The sequence below is a fragment of the Tubulanus polymorphus genome, chromosome 3 (genome assembly GCF_964204645.1).
Source record: "Tubulanus polymorphus chromosome 3, tnTubPoly1.2, whole genome shotgun sequence".
NCBI lineage: Eukaryota > Metazoa > Nemertea > Palaeonemertea > Tubulaniformes > Tubulanidae > Tubulanus > Tubulanus polymorphus.
Genome location: NC_134027.1, coordinates 14,435,647 through 14,452,697, shown reverse-complemented (window position 1 = coordinate 14,452,697; position 17,051 = coordinate 14,435,647). Strand labels below are relative to the sequence as shown.

Sequence of the window (17,051 nt, the reverse complement as noted above, 5' to 3'; positions counted from 1 at the left end):
TCCTAGTGAGGTATATTTTCATGGAATGATCCATCCCATAAGATGTTAATCTGAAGAAAACTTTGTGGTTCTAATATCCTGTTCCAAGCAGGACTGCCTATTAAGGAACAGTGTTAGTATTTTGATTTTAATTCTGCGATATTGAGTTCAATTTAAACCCTTACGTTTTAACTCCTGACACTATTAATCATTATAATCAGTATTACTCAATAGCGTATTTTATTATCATGATCATTTGAAGTGCTTTGATCAAAGTAAATCTTGTGTCAAGGATCAGTCATCATGTTTTTTGTATGTGTGATTTCAGTATGTTTATAAGTTATATGCTGTCATCGAGATGTCGAAGTAACCAGTGGGCACTATGTTGCGTATCTGAAAGTTCTTAATGGTTGGGCTCTTGCCGATGATGATAATGTAAGTTTAGCAAATCAATAATGAAATGAAAGCTAATTTATGATCAAAGTATGATTTTGGTCGTTGAATTCTAATACAGTTCATGTTAGTACAAATGTATTCCAAAACCTGTCATCAATTAAATCTATTGATATATAATGGTATATAATATTGATATATAATGATATATATTTAGTCAGGTTTCCAGTATGAGAGCTCCAATCTTTCAAGGAGGCGAGCCGTATGTTTGTTTTTACGAAAAAAAAAAATTACTCTGTAAGTACAATTTGCTTATTCATATTGATACACGGATATATGTATCAATAACCGCAATCAATTGCAAAATTGTAACTCCTGGTGGCTTTACCTGTGGTCCGATTAGTCCTTAATTTAACAAGCACCTGCAGGGTTTACCCCTCAACAATTAACCAAACCCTCATCACATTTGATTGGTTTTTAGTATATGGTCACCAGGGGACATTGAATATTGGAGTATTCTGATTGTTGAGCATTTTAAACCACATCCCATGGTGTCCCTGGACCCCTAGTTTAATATTGACAAGTTCCATCCGTACGTTATCTTGACTTTAGCACGTACAGAAGATTCCTATCAGTTTAATCAATCACATCAGTTTAATCAAAAGACCTTGCCTACAAGGCTGTCAAATTTGTATTATCATGTAGGCCTATAGTATAGGCCTATCTTTAGCCCACATTTGATTTGTGAAGTGTTAGAAATTTTCTTATCATTATTTCTAGGCCTATAAGATATATCATTTATTATAGAGGTTTTGATTCGCAATTATTGTGCAAAACTTGGAGCACAGGTTGACATGACTACAGTTTTTTTATGTATTGCTCAGCCTTTTTTTAAATGTCTTTGAATTCATATATTGCAGGTTAATACATCAGAAATGCCTCAAACTGTAAGTAGAAATAATTTATTTTTTATTCTTGAATTGTACCTCATTGGGTTTTGAACCAACTTTTGACGTATGTGGTACTGAGCTTAATTTCTATATATAAACGTCTGAATCAGACAGTGATTATGTATATTTGTGATAATTTGCTGTAAATCTAATTTACCGGTAGTTAACTCAACCTATGTCAACGGAGGAATGATAAATTGCTGATCTTAGTTAAGATTCAAATAGATGATTTGGGGAATTAATACACTTTTCATATCGAAATTTGTATGGGAAAATTTAGAGGTTTAACAAGTTTTGAACCTATGAGTTTTAGAAGTTTTGTAGAAAAAGATTTTCAATTAATCATTGTTTAAAGTTTGGCCCATCACCATAAGAAAAATTGGGTCGATCGGACTCAAGTTGGCAGTCCTATGACCTTTTTAGTGCCCAAAAATGTCAATTTTGGCCCAAATTCTGAGTCCTGTAGCTTCTTACTGGTTTGCCATTTCTCATTGCAATTTGTGATGGGTATTCTTTGGACCCCTAGTTTGTGTGGCGAAAATGGACCGTGTTTAACATCTCCGGTTCGTTTTCGTTACATCTCATCCTTTCCTCCGATATCTCCAGGTGGAGCGATTTCATATATATAAATATGTTTTATATTGTGTAAATTTGTATCTGTGTACTACTGTCAATTTCTCGGGCATCTCGTTACGGTGTAGGGCCTATCGCGTTCGGGTTGGGGGTTTTGGTCGGTTTCTGTCGGGAAATAGCACGATCACATCTTTTTATTCGGCTTTTATCATAAATTCGCGCTATAACGTTCTGGTTACTTTCCGGTAGTCTATTACTTTGTATTCGCTTTTCAATTTTGAACTGCCGTTTTGTGATGTCATAATCCCACTTTCATCATATTTCCGTAGTTTGATTTGTTTTCATCGGTTCCTCGCTCGCGAGTTGAGCCTTGTCGCACCGCTAGGCGGCTCACTATTATTGCGCGCGAATATCAAACTCGGGTTTGATTTTCAAATTCCGCTTTGAACCTTTCAAACTTATTCTTTTGGCATTTTTATCGCGTATATCGATAACATTTTATCTCCAGGAGTATCAATCTTCCTGTTTAACTATTCCATTCGCGTTCTATTAGGCGCGCGCTCTTGGTCTATTTCGTGCGTAGTGATATCACTACTGGCCAATGAGCGCCCCCGATTTCTATAAAAGGCGGGTCGTTCGAGCACGGTCATTCTGATTTTCGAATCACACGCACGTACTTATAGTATAAGCGAACAACTTACAGCAATTAAATTCTTAATAGAATTTAACTATTAAGATGTACCCCCGTAAGCGATAAGAGACGCGCCCTCTCTATCCCGCCTTTGGGTTGGATAGGGTCATCTTGTCCAACCCGAAGGATGAGATATATTCACTTTTAGAGCGTCCGGCCAAGTTTGATGTTGACCGAGTTTGATTTTGGCCAAGTTTGATTCCGGCCCAGTTTGATTTCGACCGGGTTTGATTTTTCCGGTCTCTTATCCCAGCGAAACAAACCGACCGAGAGCGTCACTACGATGGACAGTCATGATCAATTTTGTTTAGTTTAGTCGGGCCGACTCTTGTACATACGTAAAATTATTTGCCGGGCGTATTGATCGTCACATAATTTTCAACTACGACTGTATTGATCCACTCTCGGTCGAGCGATTTCGCTCCGATTGTATACAAGATATATATGTTTCTACATTTGAGCGCGATTGAATAATGATTTGAGATCGTCGCTATAATTTTCAAATCATCTCTCACCGTACGCCCGAATAAGGTGACTTTAACGTAATTTCGTGACTTCGTATAATATGACGTTCCTGACGCGAGACCGTACCGAGACGCGCCCGAGGTGTAAACTTTATGAACTGGAGAAATGATTAAATTCAGGAGTTCAACTCTTGACATGATTAATTTTATACAAGTCTTACATTTTCGTCTTTTCTGTACGAGGAGAGGAGTTCCACCGCTATTTTCTGTCTCAGTGCCAATTATTATTATTCGTCTTAACGAGAGGACCAGTTCGATCAGGGACTTATCGGCAGTAGTTACATGAAGACCATCAATCGAGGATTCGAACCCTCAATCTTTTTATCGACTGACGGCCTTTATCCGGGGGTAGTCATGACAAAGTGTCATACGGAGAGAACGGTAGATGTTGGGAGAACTAGGTTCGATCCCGTGCGAAATCCTGGCCAGGTAGTCGCCTACGAGGACGCTGAGCCCTGATCATGGAATGAGAAGACTGAATATTTTTATTTGATTATAATTTTGACAAGAACTGATATCTTTTCCCTGAGGAAGAATTACTTCCCCCAATATTTTCGTATAACCCGATTATATTTTCTCAGGGCGAACCCTAGTAGCAAACGCCTATTGCATCTACATGTGTATTATATACGTAAACATATAAAGACACGCTACCCAGGAGAGATACGCTACATTTGCTATTCTACCAGTTTGGGTGGATTACCGAATAGACTAGTACCGTTATAGGCCGACTCTACTGTATATCACTTGGGGCAAGACCGCCACCTCTACTGTATATCACTTTGGGTGAGAGGACGTTACCAGAATTATCCAACTCAAAACAGAACAAACTATATTTTGAAGAAGAATTCACGATTGATTTATATTACTTATCTTATGTTGCGATACATCATAGGACGATTCACACTGTAGAGCATCAAACATTCGATTTAACAACTTGAATGTCGGTATAAACAGAATATGCTACATATTCACATAGTTTCAAGCCGCATATTTACAATTTCATATTATAATATTCATCTAGTTGATAATATCTTACTTAAGGAAATACAATACAATATAGGAAACAAACTTCGGACTCATTGGATTGATTCAATGAACAAAAGATAAAAGGTTCAGTAAACTGGGTGGCACACTTATTGTGTATGAAATTTTGGGTAGGGATTGGCCCTGTTACTTATTTGATTGGTATATTTTTTTCATTTGGTATAACAAACTCATCAGACCTTCTGGAGACAAAGCAGGGGCTTTGATTTTGAAATCAAAGATTCACATATAGTTGTGTGATCGGTGGTCAAATAAACAGAATTTTCTTGTGGAAATTTTATGTTTTGGTAGTTTTCCCTGTATGAATAGTTCGTACTTCGTACAACTTCGTACACTACCATTATAGTTTATCAATGTTAGCTATGCATTTTGTTATTTTAAATAAATACATCTCGGGGACCATCAGCTCTCAGCGACGATGTGTATGAGATCATGCTTTCTGTCCTAAGTGGAAAGAAGATGCTCTCATCATATCCAGTTACTTCCGGTGACAAAAAATATGATGCTGTGCGCAAAATGCAGCGAATAAGTTGTCTTCAAAAGCTTACATATGTCAAAACGTAAACAACAAAAATGAAATTGTATTCGAAAAAACGAGAAAAATTGTTCCAAAATCTTCAGCCATTGCCTCAATTATTGATCAGTACCACACGAACATGGCTGGATCAGGTTCGTCCAAATTAGTAGGAGCAATCAGCAGCAGTTTCCATGGTATATCAAAGCAAACTATCCAAGATCATCTTAATTCGAAGATAAACGATACGGAATCCATTATTTACGAACAAGCCACTTATTAAGAATATAACAGCATCTGCTCCGATGAGCCGGGTACAAATAGATTTAGTACTAATGGAAGAAGTTGAGAACGAAGGATCTACGTACAGATATGTGTGTAGTGTGATTGACGTATTTAGTAGGTTCCTTTGGTTACGCCCAATTCAGAACAAAACATCGAAAACGGTGGCCGAAGTGACAAAAAATATATTCTGTGAGTTCGGCAACCCGCAATACGTACAGACCGATAATGGAACGGAATTCAAAGGAGAGTTTGATTCATTTTTGAAGACTGCAAAAATAAAGCATATATTTGGTTCGCCTAGGCATCCCCAATCACAAGGAAAAGTAATGATTATATTTTGATTGAAAAAATTGGGAAGTAGTTTTTGTATTACAAATTTAACAATGTTTTTACCGTTCTTTACAGTCCGAAAGATCACATAGGAGCTGGAAGAAGATGCTTCGGTACCTACTCGGGAGAGATGATGAGACAAATTGGGTTGCGCATATTCCTGAGCTCCAGAGAATTATGAATCAACGATCACATAAAGCATTGTGTATGTAATTAGGGTATTCTGCCTACCTTTGTTAGAAACCTTATTGTTATCCTAGCTATGATAATAATAGCCCTACTCCTCTGTTATTTCTAAACTGCAAATTTGCATTATAGAAGATACTACACCTTCTACCTCGCTGGAACCGGGTGTATTGTACCTTTTCAAATTTTAGGGGTCCAAAGATAGATATACCCCTTGGCAATAAGCTTCATGTGGTATTGTCATCACCTGTCTCCATCTGGGCAGGGTGATGTGAAATAGGCATTATGGACCTCGTTCTTGCTCTACAATCTACACTTTTTAGTGATTTTTGTATGTGTATGAAACTTGTCAGGAATATGTACCCTATTACAATTTTGTGATCTGAACATGACTCACTCACTGGCCGAAGGGTATTCGTTACGTATGTCTGGTTTAACCATAGGCTTTTCCTATCAATTCATCTGCTATGAAAATAAAATACTAATTATCTTTTTCAGCCGATAAGATGACTCCTTTCGAAGTATTTTTTGCCAGGAAGCACAATCAAGGTGAAAGCCTTCAAAATGGTCAGATGACGAAAGCAGACTCCGTAGATGAAGAAAATACTTCAGATGTGGCTTCTTCAAATGTGAATACAGTAAAACCCCTTGCATGAATACCTCCCTATGGTGAACACCTCCTACAATGAACACCCTATGTGCGGTCCCAAAACCTAAAATACATGCATCAGTTAACACAGTCATAGAGGCATAATTACATCAAGATCATGACCTCCCTATAGTGGACAGTGAGCACTTTTTCTAGTAGAGAGGGTCCGTTATGGTATGCGCCAACCTGGCTACTTAGTCACTTCGATCACACATTCTGCGCAGGTGCTGTACCAAACTATCTCTCTAAACTACTTGGATAATTGATGCGATAAGTTATCCTACTTGAATGAAAGTGTATTGCAGTCATGATTTAGATCAATTCAGTGTTTGGCTGTGTACGTAGTTGTGGATTCATAGGAACATACCTGGTGTCGTCCCATGTCACATCATTACCTAACCCTCCCCATAGTGAACACTTTGCTTGGTCCTGCTGGCGTTCACTACACAGAGGTTTTACTGTACTTCAGATATTCAATTCAATTCAATTCAATAAACTCTTTATTGTACTGCTTACACCCTTTCGGGTCGAGATATGACTAGTAATAATACATATTGATGATGTGTAATATAACACATCAAACTTTTGTACTTTGAAATTTCAAGCTCACTGCCTGGGAGAATGAATCCGCTTCAAAGCGAAAAGCAGCTGAAGCACTTTCAACTGTATATAATGCTGCAATGGTCAAGGGACTAAGAATAGATACCCTTGTTCCCAGTATGAACCTGGACACCGTGTTTTGGTGAATGTAAGTACTTGTTAAATCTGCATTCTTTCATCCAGTGTGGAAATAAAGCTTGAAATGCTTTTATCTTCCATTTATACACATTGTGTATTCAATAAACATTGCTGGCTTAAGGGTATTGCCATCTGTCAGGAAGAGAATGCTCCTGCTCTAAAGTCTACTTCTGATTTGAACCAATTTTCTGATTACATGGTAGGTGAATAATGGATGGAAGATGTGCGGCTCAAGTAGGGTATTGCATAGTATAGTTCCTTCGGGTATGCTTACTGCGTTGTTCGGTTTATGTGTATCCCAAAGAAAGTTGTAATGTCGACACATTCACATCGCCAGCCATTAACATTCCATGTGTCAACGTGTCGACGTATCTACCAACCAACAAATTAACTATTAACGATCTATTAAACTCATACACCAAACACACCACGTGACCAAACACATGATAAACCGCATACTTAAAATACAAATTGCATTTCTATTTTTCTTTAGTCAATTCCAGTTCTCTGATATTAGTTTCAACACGGTTAAGCATTCAAATTCACAGGAGATTCATTATTTATGTTCATCCCTGTCATCGTGAGATGCGCCTCCCAAAAACAAACGTGGGGACGGTGAAATATGGCATTGTTCACATTGCTACAGAACGACATCGATACGTGCCGGCTCTTTTTTTTCAAAATCAAAAATGAAACTTTCGCAGCTGATGCTTATAGTTTACTGTTTCGGTTTAGATTTACTTCTCTTGTTTGTTTGTGTTTTGTGGTCACCCGTCAACCAGTCAACCCACGATGCCTGTACTTACATTGGCGACAACATTGCAACGTGTTGTCCGTCGACCGTCAACCAGCGGATGATATAGGTCTATGCACATAAATTGGCGACAACATTGCATCGTGTCATCCGTCATCTCTTCAATGGGCCAACCAACAAACAACCAACAGTAGTCAACTGTCACTAGTCGTCGGTCAACCTGTACATGAACTGTTCCTTTGTTTCGCATTAATACCCAATTATCAATGTATTCATGCGCCAATGTATTAATGCGCTGATACATTAACCGCACAACTTATTAACTCTACGCCAAGGCACTATGCTATGCTATATCCGACTTGGGCCAGATGTGCTACATTGTTTTTATTCGTGTAGATTATCCAAGATAGCCGCCACAGCTATATTTGTAGAGCCTTCATATTTCAATATTTCAGGGGTACTGCTAGTGTAGCTCTAGTTACATTTTATGTACAATTATTAAAGAATTTACCAATTTTCAACCCCTCCCTATATTTTACAAACTTCCAAAAATCTGCTTCCCCTAGTACGTGCAATGAGTTCTAAATCAGTTTATCATTATCAGGCAACAGCAATGAAAAAGACTCTATAGTAAGACTGGGCCAAAGTGCCATAAAGGAGTCGTCCTAAAGGTCGGTAAAATGGGAAGAAAGTACCAAGTCCTGGTCAAAGATTCGCTGTTGTGGTTGGACATAACATGTATGTATGTATGTGTGTATGTATGTATGTATGTATGTATGTATGTACGTATGTATGTACGTACGTATATATATATATATATATATATATATATATATATATATATATATATATATATATATATATATATATATAAAAAGGAGTCGTCCATAAAGGAGTCGTCCTAAAGGTCGGTAAAATGGGAAGAAAGTACCAAGTCCTGGTCAAAGATTCGCTGTTGTGGTTGGACATAACATGTATGTATGTATGTGTGTATGTATGTATGTATGTATGTATGTATGTACGTATGTATGTACGTACGTATATATATATATATATATATATATATATATATATATATATATATATATATATATATATATATATATATATATATATATATATATATATATATATATTTATGGTGTTTATATATATATTTATTCTGTCTTTTATAACACGTTATCAATATACCGGTAATATAGTTAGATTTTATGATGGCTTATATGATGGATTTAATGGTATATACAACTATGAAAGTGTATTTAATTGAGAATGGTTTTCCATTTTAGGGGTGATGAAACCATTTCTACTGAAACCAGGCACATTGTGGATCGTGTTGTTGGTGAGATAGAGCATTTTTTTGTGAATTCTGTCAAATCAATCCTATTTGATCTTTTCATTTGAAATCTTCATTTAGAATACCAGATCTATTTAAGGACTTGAATTGTTGTGTTAATGAATATACATAATAGGAGGCTAAACTTTACCATAATTTTTCGGTTTAGATAGTTGCTAATTCGTAAGTATTTTTTGGCTCACACCAAATCATGTGTATACAAGTGACTCATGCACATGGTTTCTGTTTTGATTTTCACACCTTTTAATTTAATGTGAGTGGTTTAAATTAATTCGATAATAACAATTGGTATTATTTGTCAAAGGGTATATATATATATATATATATATATATATATATATATATATATATATATATATATATATATATATATATATATATATATATATATATATATATATATATATATATATATATATATATATATATATATATATATATATATATATATATATATATATATATATATATATATATATATATATATATATATATATATATATATATTGGTGTATGTGCACATATTCTGCCTTTTATAACACGCTATCAATGTGAAACACATGTATTTACTTTAATCTCTGCAGGTGCTTTAGCGTATGTGTCTGTGTGTCTGGAAGACACATGGACCAGTACACTATTGATATCTTAACAAATCATATATCATATTCTTTGATTATCCCGTGATCAGTTTACGGTCTAGGTATTGTGTCATTGCTTTTTAGCCAACTAGTCCCAGCGGGCTATGAAGGTTCAGTTTGTCGGTCCATAGACAGAATCCAGTTATTTAAGGAAGTTTTACAGATGCTGCGGTAGACAGTTGATAGTTAAGCACTTCACACCAGCTCCAAATAGGGCAAAGTGGGTCTGCACCCCTCCTAGTCTTAGTGTATTTTTCTAATTCTGCTACACTATGCTTTTACGCTATGTATGTAGTGAAATAATCATGTAATATCCATAAAACCCCTGTGTGATCACATTAATTGTATCGTTTTTCTTTACCATTCCAGTTGAATGCAGACACTCATCATATTGATCAATGTGCGCAACAAATATCTGATAAGATTAAAGCTAGTAACAGATAAGCCATACTATAAACTATAACTGTAATGGTTTGCAATTTCCACACGTTAATTCATACCAATATCTCATTCCTGAATATTTCAGCTCTGATCAGGGTGACAGCAACGCTCACAAGCACGGCGTAGAAGGAATGATGACTCTTATTAAGACAGTGAAGTGAGTAGTCATGATGAATGTACAGTCCATCCCGATATCCCGCCCTCCCCGCCTACCGCCAGGTTTTCACCATGTGCATCTCAAAACACCTCCGATATACCGCCATACTCTCTATGCCGTCGTACTCTCTATACCGCCAAAATCGTTCTGCACTGATGTGGGCGTAGTATACCGGGGGTTGACATTAGTGGTAAAGCAAAATTATTTTGATATTAGACACTGGTATCAAGCTGCCTCAAGCTTTATTGTATTTAATCCGAATGGTCTAAGAGCAGTCAATGCTAAAGTATGAATCAATTTTACTTACAGAGATGTTTCGCAGCTAGAAGATAAGCAATTAACTTATTTGGTTATGCAGAATGAGCGCTATTTGAGGAATATTTGAGGAAAGGTAGTGTACTTAAAATAATCATATATACCAGTCATTAGCGATTAATTTTGTGTTCAGGTGTTGTACAAAACTATCTCTCTAAGGTATTATATTAGTCTTCCATGACTGATATGTATCACAGTATTCATTACTTGTAGTAAACAGTAATGCTCATTTTATATATAGTTTTAGACTAAATGTCGACGCCATGAAGACTACAAGAATGGCGGAAAGAGCAGGCGTAGTTGAAAATTAAGTACAATAACCAGTAACTATTACCCTGTTAACCAAGTGTTTATGTGCTTTGCTTACTGTATTTCAGGTAACTTGACCTTGCAAGTACCAATCACTTTGTACAGTGATGCGCGATGTGATGTAATAATAAAGGGATTAATGGACATGTTTTGCCCAACTGATACGAAGGTTAGTATATACCGGTAAAGCTTTCAGGAATTTACCCTAGTATATCAAGTATTGCGTATGTAACCCACTTAAGTGAGCCATTTCTCTGTAGACGAAATATTTTGGGTTGTTTTAAATATGCTTCAATGCTTGTCTCGCTATGTTCACCAGGGGTTGTTTAATAGTAGATGTTCCATCCTCCCCCGGCAGGGTTCGTACCCGATGGCATCAGCACAAAACCCTGCCACACTAGACCGAGTGCGCAGCTACACGCGCAGCTTAGATGATGACATTATTAGCAAATCAGATACCGGGTTTTCCGATTCTTAGTTGTTCCGTGAAATTTACCTCCGCGATTCTACAACAAGCAATCTGATTGGTGCCGTAAGTTTTCGCGTGGCAAAGCTGCGCACCCGGTCAAGTCGGGCAGGGGTTCGTGGCGTGTGGCTGAGTGAAGCGATACCATCGGGTTCGAATCCCTGCAGTAGGAGGATGTAGATGTACCTGCATATATTGTTATATTTTGTATGTACTGCATTTTTAATGTCATTGATTCCTTAATTTGTTCACAGGGGGCATTGAATATTGAAATTGTCTGATTGCCAAGCATTTCACCGAATGTGCGTGTTGTCTCTTAACACTTTGTTAGCCCCGACGTCACCAAACTTTTGAATTATATTTTCAGTACATGGATTAATTACGTGTTTCGAGTTTTGTCGCCAGAAACACTGATAAAGATATATATGGAGGTCCATCAAACATCACATGAACTAGCAGAAGAACGCTTGGCCGATGCTCTTTTGGGAAGTGAAAGTGACGAAGACACTGAAAGCTGATCAATTGCCATATCTATAGTCGTTATTACGAGGTTCCACTGTTACATGATTGAAGTGTATGTTCCATCCATGCTTTTCGTAATTGACTTTGTGTTTTACAGTCTCTTCTATAGAGCAAAATATTTTTCGTATACGTGGCAATGTACGTTGTATATTATAATTCATTGATACTGAAACAAAGTAATTTTGTATTGGTATATTAAGTATGTTGAACTGTTCTGACAATCACATATCACTGATGTTTTTCATATTCTTTTTCATTGTTTGGTGAAAACGAAAACATTCAAATAATGTACGTAGAGTAGGTATTGGGTTAGGAAAATTTTATCAAATGTTTATGTGATTTTTAACAAAACAAACGTCCGTTGTGTTTTGTCTTTTATAAGCTTCGAGAGAACTAAATATCAGTGGATAGAAAGAGGTACATGTATAAAATATTCCTGCGTATATATTTTTTAATGTCAACACAGAGGGATGTAGAATTAGAATCTTGTAAAATTGACATGTTCATTTTAAAAGAGATTATACATATGGTTATTATATTAATTTGGTGGTCGTTTAGATGTAATATGCATTTGTATGTTTACTGATATATTTGATATGATAATAGAGCATAATTCAGACACATGCATAGATGTACTGGCCATATCTTTTATCCTATTTTTATCAAATGTCAAAATGCTCAATAACATATTAAATTAGTTCATACTTATAACTACATATCTAGCACCGTTTTCGAATAGATCTGAAATTAACTAGTCTACATATCATATAACTCAATAAAAAGTCTAATTCATTTAGGCTTAGATGCATGAAATCAAAATATTTGATATGCGTAGTATGAAAACTTGGGCCTAGTCAAATGCTTACACTAAATTTGGCTGAATGAAATAGATTAAATACTTAAAATACTTACCTGTAAATATCAGCGAATAGAAAGAGTAAGATATATAAAATTCATGTGTATATGTATCGAGAGTTTTAAAATCTGAATAACTTTCTGAGTCACTGCGACTATATATCTACCCTTGGGCTATGCTGGTGTCAGATGGCCTAATATTTAATTAAATACAAACTATTCGTGCAATCGATCGCTATTACTCGTCGATTACTGCACGCTATTACTACCTTGTTTGAGTGTATCGTCAAACCGCCAGATTGTTATAATTGATAAGTTTGTTTAATGATAATACTGATAAATATCAATTGAGCAAGATGGTAGATACACAGGTGCTCACAGTAATTCACAGTTTAAATTCGACTGATTTTCCTGAAAATTGAGACAAAACAACGTGTTTGCCGATAAATAATCAAAGTAAAATAAAGTCTGCCTTTCTGTCTGCCATCTAAACTTCGCATCGATGAAAAACTGATATTATCAGATTGACACATGCATTTACAATAAAGAATATATGTGAAATTAAGTGTTGCTTAATATTTGTAATATGCTCACACTATGCATGCTACGTTTCACAAGCACGGTCGTCTTTCCAGTATGCATAGCAATTTAGTTATTTTTTGAATTACACTACTTATATTTTCTAGACGAATCATTTGTAGTGCATTTATGAATGACATAAATAAAGGTATTTTGTATTAATTAAGTTTTGTTTCAATTGTTTTTATGCCATTCTTTGTAACAAGGCTACGTACGTTGCTGACGAGCAAAGATTGCATACAGATCGTTGCAATTCCTCTATACGATTCCTGTCAATTAAGTTCTCTCATGTTTGTTGTAAAAAATACGTTCTGGATCTGGAACTTGGCAATAAGCAAATGGAACATGGTGTATAGACTGCCAAAAGAACTATCGTTTCAAGAGCATCCCCACTAGGAATAATCATCTAGAAATTCGAGGAAAAGCTGTGCGATTTGTTGGGGATAAGTGAATAACTTAAATTTCACAATTTTCAAAGATTGCCCTAGCTACGCTTATAGGCGTAGGAGATAAAAAATATCTATGCACGTTGTATGTATATTCGAAAGAATAGGGTACTTCTAAAGTACGAAACTACGAAATTACGAAATTAAGAAATGCTAAAGTACGAAACGAAATACTATACGAAATGCTAAACTACGAAACGAAATGGTCATTTTTTCGCGGGTCCTGCCAAAGTATAAAATGCAATACGAAACGAAAACTTTGTAATTTTTTGCGCTATAGCAGCGGATTCGTGGAGCTGGCTTAAACATGCGCACCCGGTCTAGTGTGGCAGGGTTCCGTGCCGCGACTGAGTTTAGCGATGCCATCAGGGAGAATGATCTGCGCATGCTCATATACAACTGGAAGGTAGCGATTAATAAATTACGGGTTAGGGAACGAAGTGTGCCTTATATCCTGCAGTGTTTAGGCTAAAAAATTGATACCTCGTTTCTCCTCTGCTGAGGAGCCCAAAAGTTGACCCGACCGGTCGCTAATCTACCCTGTACATTACTTTTTTTGAGCAAAATGATCGATACTAGACAGGTTCAGATATGTCGGCCCGTGTCCAAGAACGGGATAATCCTATCGCGGTTACGAGCTCGGTGTCGCGTGAAGCGCTTGCCTTTCCTTTCTGCTACATTCAACCCCGCATAAGTCGTCATCGAATTAGTCGTATCATCACATCGTTTCTTAATTTCGTAGTTTCGCAATTTCGTAATTTCGTTTCGTTTCGTAATTTCGCTCCATATTTCGTAATTTCGTAGTTTCGTACTTTAGCAGGACCCGAAAGAATACCCACAATGAGCTAGTCTTTATGTAATTTATACATGAAATATCAAATTAACATATAACCGAATAGTGCATGGAGATTTGATACACTAGTTTGTTAGTTATTCGAATCAAATGTTTCGTTGAAAGCACTGGCTTAAAATCATGTGTTTGTTGTTATAATTTTGAATATGAATAAACGGATACCGGTATCGTCATTCTGGCACTTTTACCACTGTCATTTATAACATTGGCAAGCCATTACTACTTGACTGTAGAAAAATAGCCAAGGCATTCGCCATACGTTCGCCGTGGTATTTTTACCTCATTTTTTCTGACATTATAACCTGTATTCTCATCAGGCATACTGAGTTACTGAGTACAGAATAAAGAATGCAAGAGAGATGTATTTAAACAAGGACGAAACAAAGGATATTGGTGAGAAATTAAAAACTTGAAAGCAGCAAGCGGAAAACAGTTCGATTGAAATTTGTCGTAATTCAAAGTAAGCATAGGCAAAGAGCTAATGGTTGTAGTTAAAAGCCCCCTCTGTAAAAATCATCTAGGTAAAAATCCCCAAATATTCAAAGTAGGTAAAATTCCCCACTTTTCAATGATGTTCAAGAACATTTCAAAGCAAAATGTTTCTGAAATTTTATTCATTTGCAATGAGATCGAAATATGTTTGAACTGCGCAATGAAACCTTTCGTCGGGGTGAATTCTTAAGATAACTCTTAGAACAAGATAAATTGTTAGAATTAATAAGAATAATGAACTTATTATTTTTTTATATCGTACAATTCGAACTGGAATGGAATATTTTTGAACTGTGATTCAAGCTAGTACGATAAATTTTAAATGCGCGATGAACCCTTTCATTAACTGCTATAACTTTAAGTACTAATTTGGCATTAATGAACTGTTAATTTGTAGTAAGTTTTAATGCAATTAGTGTATACTATAGTTTGTACGCTCGTGATATCCATATGGTTTTCCACGGTAAAATATAAATAAATTGGATATATCCGAATTAATTGACCTTAAATTGTATCACTTCATTCAAAAGGAGGGGGATTTTTACCTACTCTGAAGAATTGGGGATTTTTACCTAGGGGATTTTTACCGCTAACCAGAGCTTACAAGCCATTATACATTGAACCTTATTAAATCTAGATGACCCCGTAATTCCTTCAATTACGTACGTACACAATATGATCACGAAAAGCGTACCAGGTGATAACGAATAATTACTCGGCGACTATATATTGATATTACGAATCGATGTATTTAATTCGGTTATCTAAACTCAGTCTACAATTCTTTAAATCACTAGTTAATTAAAAGGGTTAGGGGTAAAAAAATCACCTAGTTAAAGATCCCCTATAGGTAATGTCCCCTCGGTGAAAAACCCCAATTCTTCAAAGTAGGTAACCCCCTACATTTTGATTTGGAGTGCAAGTAGATACAATTTTAAGGTCAATTTATTCATATTATTCACGTACTTCTACGAATCTACGAGCGATTATCTGAAATTCAGATAATTGCTAGTAGCTTAATTCAAACCATAGAACCACAGGGGCTCGTATCAGAGTTGTAGGTAATGTAAAAACGATAATCTGTTAATGCAATGTATATAGTATATATAAAATAACTTTATATATTATATTATTTTATTTATACTATATACATTGGATTAACAGATTATCGTTTTTTCATTACCTATAACTCTGATACGAGCCCCTGTGCATAGAACAGGTGGATCCGTTTCATTTATGAATGTGCACTAAAAAGAACAAATTGCTGCTTATACCATAGAAATGTCTTCACATTGCTAAAGATCATAAAAAACACCTTTTAGCAACAATTCTACTTGACCTCCCTACCATGTCGCCAGGATCGAGGTTCCCAGCGCCTAGTTTTGCCAGTGCACAATTCGAAAGAGCGCTTTGAAAAGGGTACTTTCTTCCAAAAATTTGGTGATCTTTCATTGTATTTCCAAGTGACCATTTTATTTGAATAACCAACACTCTCATAAAACCATAAAAATTGTCAATTTGTTTATGTTCAATATGCTGCAAATGCAATATCTTTTTATTTCTCCAAAAACAACTTGTCATTTCTTCAAGTCGATCACGATTATATCGAGTGGGGTTTATCACGATCTAGGCGCTTTTTTCAAATTCATTTAAAAGACGCATGAATCTTTTCTGCCATGTTTACAGCGATAACCCTTATGGCCTTATCCCCAGTGATCCCGACAAGTAAGTGTTGCTAAACGTTGCATTTTATTGCACCGGTACTTGATGGGCCAGCCAAAGGTCTGTTTGAACTTTTTGGTTGAGTAAATTCTCTACAATTTTTATCTTTTCGAAATTTCAAACCTGAACTCAGTTCACAAAAATTCCCCTGACGTCAATAATCATAATTAGATAAAAATTACACAATATGTTTTTGACAAATATTTATTAATATATGTAATAAAAATGTGCATTTTTTTATTAAAATTGTTAGATGGAAGTATTTTGGGAAATTCAATGATTTTAA

At 35.8% G+C, this 17,051-nt stretch overlaps 1 protein-coding gene across 5 annotated transcripts; it reads left to right on the top strand.

Annotated features, from left to right (window-relative positions):
• Nucleotides 1–278: 278 nt before the first annotated feature.
• LOC141901793 (uncharacterized) lies at nt 279–13,418 on the top strand. Of its 5 annotated transcripts, none has more exons than XR_012618861.1 (13): nt 279–414; nt 590–669; nt 1,293–1,319; nt 5,362–5,491; nt 5,971–6,101; nt 6,727–6,869; nt 8,903–8,955; nt 9,119–9,132; nt 9,978–10,008; nt 10,135–10,206; nt 10,516–10,597; nt 10,763–10,999; nt 11,664–13,418. XR_012618861.1 is itself a non-coding variant. In XM_074789266.1 (7 exons), exons 2-6 carry the CDS (start codon nt 637–639, stop codon nt 6,865–6,867), a joined length of 462 nt encoding a protein of 153 aa, XP_074645367.1. In that variant the 5' UTR covers nt 279–414; nt 590–636; the 3' UTR covers nt 6,868–6,869; nt 8,218–8,350. The 5 variants fall into 5 exon arrangements, 3 of the variants coding, with proteins under 3 accessions (XP_074645367.1, XP_074645369.1, XP_074645370.1); XR_012618862.1 differs by having other exon boundaries at nt 319–414; nt 594–669; XM_074789266.1 differs by lacking the exons at nt 8,903–8,955; nt 9,119–9,132; nt 9,978–10,008; ... (2 more) ...; nt 10,763–10,999; nt 11,664–13,418 and adding an exon at nt 8,218–8,350.
• Nucleotides 13,419–17,051: the final 3,633 nt, after the last annotated feature.